At 30.5% G+C, this 6163-nt stretch overlaps 1 protein-coding gene across 2 annotated transcripts; it reads left to right on the plus strand.

The window, feature by feature from the left end:
* The first annotated feature begins 2403 nt into the window (after positions 1-2403).
* Positions 2404-5049, plus strand: LOC117216741 (leucine-rich melanocyte differentiation-associated protein-like). Of its 2 annotated transcripts, none has more exons than XM_033463707.1 (5): positions 2404-2555; positions 3558-3818; positions 3941-4201; positions 4329-4543; positions 4668-5049. In XM_033463707.1, exons 2-5 carry the CDS (start codon positions 3619-3621, stop codon positions 4727-4729), a joined length of 738 nt encoding a protein of 245 aa, XP_033319598.1. In that variant the 5' UTR covers positions 2404-2555; positions 3558-3618; the 3' UTR covers positions 4730-5049. The 2 variants fall into 2 exon arrangements, with proteins under 2 accessions (XP_033319598.1, XP_033319597.1); XM_033463706.1 differs by lacking the exon at positions 2404-2555 and adding an exon at positions 2636-3073.
* The last annotated feature ends 1114 nt before the right edge of the window (positions 5050-6163 follow it).

The raw sequence follows: 6163 nt of genomic DNA on the forward strand, positions 1-6163 counted from the left end.
TTTTAAAATTTAATCGATGTTGGCTCGACGACGCAGAATCGAAGAATTAAACAATACCGGTACGTATTTGAGTTTTAAGCCATTTAGTCTTCTATTGCCCGATACTTTGACATTATGTTACTGTACAGTTTCCTCTGTATTATCTTCAATTCTTTAAATAACATTTCCAGAGTCGATGTTATTGAATAGACATTAAGGAGAAAAAATATTCGACATATGCAACAAAATAATAGCTATAATATTAATAATAATTTAATGGGCACTAGGAGTTTAACGAATTTGAGTAAAATTTCAAATATTCGCGTTCGTATTTGTACACATGCTTTAACTACAAATTTAATATTTTCATATCTTCTATCTGAATTAACAGTTCGTCGGAACCTTTTATTTAAGCGAAATTGTGAAAATAAAGAAAAAACATGAACGTGTATATGAATACGATTGTGAGACGTTTAGTTACATCTTTGAAAACTTTCTTGCGCTTGAAAGTATTGAACAGCAACGTTGTTCCGCGACTTAATATAGTCTGTCATGTAACTCTGAATGTACAATAAAAGAAAGTTGAAAACGATAACACGGCAATTGATTTCCTCGATTTTCAATCAACACGAAATACATACAATGAATAACATATTATTAAACCTTATCGTTGTTCGTGTTAGTTATTAATGCAAAGTAATTAATTTTTTTTCTTGGAATATTTAAAATATATACGTAAAATTTCTTATAAATGAAGCTATAATTGATAATTTTTCATGACAAAATAAACAGAATGCAAACCACATTTTTTTTCAAAATTTCAAGAAGGAAAAAGGCAACAAATGGGGCAAAAACGATAAACAATATAAAAGAACGAAGATACGTCGCAATAATTTGCATCGAATGTGTTAATGACTCGTCTGACACTTTATCAACAAGTGCACAAGCACGCCTTAAAGCCGGTTCACTTCAAGATGAAGATTGCAATAAAAATCAAAGAAAAAAAGACAGAAATGTAGCAGATTTTACCGCCAATAATCATCTTCTGTTTATTATGCCATTAGTTAAAACCAGATCCCGATACATGGCATTACAATAAACATTATTGTTATTGAAACGCTATTTGTTATAGACTATCGTACTAAGAATGAGTCGAGACGTTGCAAGAAGGTGCAAATTGCCTCGTAGGTGATTTACATTGTACGGGGGAGTGGTGTTACAGGAACGACAGAACGAGTGTTCTATTCGTATGCGTATCGCTGCAAAATTTTCAAATACTCGTCATAAATTTCACCGTAGAAGGCATGACGGTGTTGTAAAATTCGCTTTGGCGCTTGCTTTTATTATCAGTCACTGCCCGTTGAAAATACGCGTGCAAATACACGCGTCGAAGTGTTGTGAACATATAGAGTCGGGCATAATCTGTTACAGGCAACCGCACTATACACGACGATAAATCCTGACCTATTGTTTAATAAAGCGATTGTTCTAACGAAAGAGAATAATCGACGAAAAAAGACAAAAGCCGTCGCTAAATTTTTTGTCACGAATTTTATTAGACAAACGATAATTATGACAGCCGATTATCGCCAACACGTGTGATACTGTTGTTCGACATATAGCTTATATGTAGATATTAATGGTGTTACTGACTGTCTGTGAAACGTGTCGATAACGATACCAGCAATGTTATGTAAAAACTAAATGCACATTAGCTCTTTAAATAAACATGTATATGGACTTTAATTCTATAATGAATTATTATTCCCATTACGTCTTGTTTGTATTTCGTTAGCATAATCTCCCTGGTGTAATATAATGTTGTGGTTGTGGTGGATCTTTGTGATGTAAGATACATCTTTCTGGCGTGAGAGAAAGATGGCTTTACATATATAAATTTGTTTAATACATTAATACAAAGGGATTATAGTATTATTTGCCGTAATATACAGGTAAAATAGATATAAAGGTTAAGGTGCGTGTGTGTAGATGGTAGAACTTAGCAGAAGTATTATTTTTCTCGAATTAGATTTGAAAACGCTGACACACGATTAAATAATATAAACGAATGTCGTAATTTTTATATTACGAATAAAAATATGAAAATTCTAACTACAAATCTACCACAGCCATAGCATTCTAATTTAAGATCATGGTCTTAGATCATTAAATATCTTACAAACGTTACTTTATTTTCATCCTTACCTTACTGAAGAAATTAATGAATGGATGGAAAATATAAAAATTTAAACTTTAGATCGATCATTTTTATATAATACGCACTCTACGAATGTCATCTCACTTTCTGCTTTAAACAGCAATAATATACTTGTTTCAGCTCGTTCCAATAAAAAAAATAATGGTACATGACGCACGATTACCGCCAAACTGAAAAATACAGAATGATAAAACGATTAATCGATGTCATAAGACGTTTCATTCGATTCTCAACCATGTTAACAGTTTACAAGCATTCGAAATGGTAACGCAGCACCATCTCACTACAATACAGTGTTCGAAGTTTCATAATCTCATTCGGTGAGAAGATTTGAAAACGAGATATGCAGGAAAATTCGGTAAGTCCTTCGTATTATATATTTTTACTTGTTCATCTTGGCTAATGATTAACATTTCACTTACGTTGTTAATACATTACCTAGCATTTTAAACATTACGTAATGTTCTATTTCTAACCTCAATGTTTCCCGTTTCGGTTCGAACCACTCACAATACAGATAGTATTTTAATTGCGAATCGGTTTCGCCCATATCTTATCGTTAACTGCCATCAGATAAACGATAAATTTTATGTACTATCTTCGCGGATGAGAGCTCAGTATCATTCAAACTGCAGGAAGACTCACTATGGTTGACCTAATCACTACATGCATTGCATATTACACTGAAGCCTTACAGCCTTACATGATCTTCTATTTACGCAATATTATCTTTCAATGCAAGCTGTAGCTTTAACCAATGTTAGGGTGAATAGTATAGGTAAATGTAGTGAGTGAAAAGTGTATTGCATGATCCTAACGCGTTGATTGTTCGTTTGAAGTTACTGCCCTGTATTGTGATACAAGTCGAGGCATAATGTAAGTATTATGATTAAGTGTGTTTTCGTGAGACTTTTTATCAGTAACTTATTAATCACTCCGAGATGTCCATTGAGAATTTATATACTTGTAAATTTTCTAAGATGGATACATTCATATAGGTTTCTTAGTATTAACGAATGAGAAGATTATCAAAATTGTGTATGTGTAATCTAACTTTTAGGAATTTCATATTTCATAATCTAACGCATCTGTGTTCAAAGAAATGTATACTAAAAAGGGGAAAAAAATAAGCTGCCTGAAATAAAATGTTCACAGTGTTACTATTTTTACTAATGTTAATAATCAATATTTTTGTAGTTTAATGTTAACTTTTAGTCATACATATACTAATATATAATTTTCAAATATAAGTTGTATACATTTTATATCAGAGAATATCTTTACATTTTTTTTCCTTAGTTTTTCTCTGAATCAGAGAATATTGGATGTTATTGCATTAAATAGAATAACCTCTTTGCAGGTTGGATTACACTAATGAGTTAGAATTGCAAAAAGAAGCAGACGAAGTGGAACAACTTGCTATGACTTCCTTAGGAAGACTAATATTTGTAGATTTACATTGTAGACATTCAAACTCTTTATCTTCAGATAAACCATCTGTAGATGTTGTTGATTCCTTATCACTTGCTTTTGAAAACCTTTTTTATATGCCATTTGACATTATTGAAAATTATAGTAATACTCTCCATACACTGGATATTAGTCATAATAAGTTTAGTAGGTATGTATTATTTGACATATTTATGCGTGTAATACAATTGTACATGCATAAATTAATGTTCAAGTTTAAGTGATCAAAAGCCATACAGTCAAATGAGATTTCTTTTCCTGTTACACTTTTAGAAATTTACAATTTTTGGCAGAATTTGAAAATTTAACATCTTTAAACCTAGACCATAATAACATAGATGATCACACAGTTTTTCCACATATGCCAAAACTTCAGCTTCTGTGGTTAAATCATAATAATATAGAAGAATTGTACCCATTTGTTAAGAATCTCTATGAGAGTCTACCCAACCTCAGATATTTGTGCCTTATGGGAAACAAGGCAGCACCAAGTTATTTAAATGGTGGTACCTTTTATGACTATCTTCAGTACAGGTATGAACATAAAAAGCAATTAGAAATATATCAACTGCTTTAATAATAACATAAATAATAATCACATACGTTGAATATATGCTGATTACATATACTTTACTGTTATAAATATTTTTATAAAAAAAAGGTTATACGTCATATCTTGGTTCCCTCATTTGGTACATCTGGATGATAGAGCTGTGACTCCAGAACAACGACAGGAGGCAAAAAGGCTTTTCAAGCGACCACTGTTAGAGAATCTAACTGAAAATGCTCCTCTTCCAGAATGCATTAAACATCTACACAACAAAATTGCAAATATATTTTCAAAACCTACACTGCCTTATAAGTTGAAACCAAGAGGTACAAACTTTGTTGTTTAAGACAGTATTATCTTAGTAATATGGTCTTGCTTGAAAGCTGTTCATTTTTGTCACAGTAAAAAATATTTGTGGGAAGGTAGATATACATTTTTTATTTTACATAGGAACACATACACAGAAGCAACCACATAGGGCAGTAACAAAACAAGTGTATTGTATAATTTAATACAGTATAGAAGAAATTGCGTACATATATTAATCTTTTTCGTACTTGGATCTAATTAATACGATTGGCTTGTTTACATAGAAAAAAATAATTTTACAATGCATACGAACTCAACAAGGATGTATTTAATTATACAATAATTGTTATTAGTTAATAGAACTGAACTACTATTCAGGAACTACATACGTTTAATTTTGCAATAACTTTTTGTAAATGTTATGTTACGTACTTATATAACGCATATACTTGTATTTTTTCAGAAATATTTTATACCAATGTCTATAATAAATAAAAATAAAAGTCTTCATTACGAAACTATATACAGCCTGTTTTTAATCAATAGCTTTCTATTTATCCCAATCGTTTGTTTTTCAAAATAATTTTTAGAACATTTTAACAATTTAACTTGTTTATTATTTAATGTTTTTGTATAATTCGTATTTTGTTTCCTTCATTTTTTAGCCCTTCTTGTTGAATCTTTATTCAATCAGATACGTTCAAATATATGAATATCATGAACTTAAACAATTCTGTTCCTTTTGTTATATACATCTTCCAATGATTACATTTGAAGGAACTAATGTTCTAAAATTTATTTATTAAAATATCCATGAGACGTTCCTGTTTCCATTCCATATACAAGTATTCGAAGATTATATATTAACCATAAAACGCCTCAAATTTCTGATACAGATTTACGGTACACCGTATTTCATAATATCACATAATATAATTAATGTTATGATTAAATATGTGAAAAAAATAATATCATCGAATATTCTATTTTTCAGACGACGCATTTTGATTAAAGTTTCAATTTCACGAAGCTTCTTCTATGAGGGAAGATTTTACCGATTTGTGATATAATTTTTAATTAACTTCGTTATCTGTGAAATAATTTGTAAGCGACGATGCCGATCTATATTTAACGTCCTCATTATATGTGATGAATAATCGAAACAATGTATATGTATGCGCATGTAATTAGTAATAATTAATAATAGGAAGTAGAAAGATAATAGGAATTTGCTAATGAATTTCGACGATTTTAAATACTATCTGTATTTAATTTTGCATGAAATCTTGCACATTCGATATGACGTATATCTCGATAAGAATTTTGTTCCAAAACTTTTTGATTGTGAACCCTTTGAGTGCGATCGTTTCGAGATTAATTCGATATTCGCTCCTTAATAGGAAACGTTGCTCAGACGGTCGTAAACATGTGTAAGATAAGAAAGTTTATTGAACGTGTTGGGATAAGTCGTAAATTCCATTTTACGCCAGAATATATTGCAAATAAACGGTGACTTGATAAAGCATACAGTAATATCATGTGGCAAATTAAAGCATTGTAACTTCAATAAATCACGACAAAATGTTTCTCTTCTTTCATTACGATGACTTTACGAGTCAAATATAAGCATCGTTCAA

Source organism: Bombus bifarius, unplaced genomic scaffold, assembly GCF_011952205.1.
Source record: "Bombus bifarius isolate JDL3187 unplaced genomic scaffold, Bbif_JDL3187 scf7180000007973, whole genome shotgun sequence".
Taxonomy (NCBI): Eukaryota; Metazoa; Arthropoda; class Insecta; order Hymenoptera; family Apidae; genus Bombus; species Bombus bifarius.

Bases quoted from the DNA above. Each gene is read 5' to 3' on its own strand.
- LOC117216741 (XM_033463706.1), top strand. The intron at 4,202-4,328 runs GTATGAACATAA...TATAAAAAAAAG, and splicing joins TATGACTATCTTCAGTACAG to GTTATACGTCATATCTTGGT. The intron at 4,544-4,667 runs GTACAAACTTTG...TATTTTACATAG, and splicing joins TTATAAGTTGAAACCAAGAG to GAACACATACACAGAAGCAA.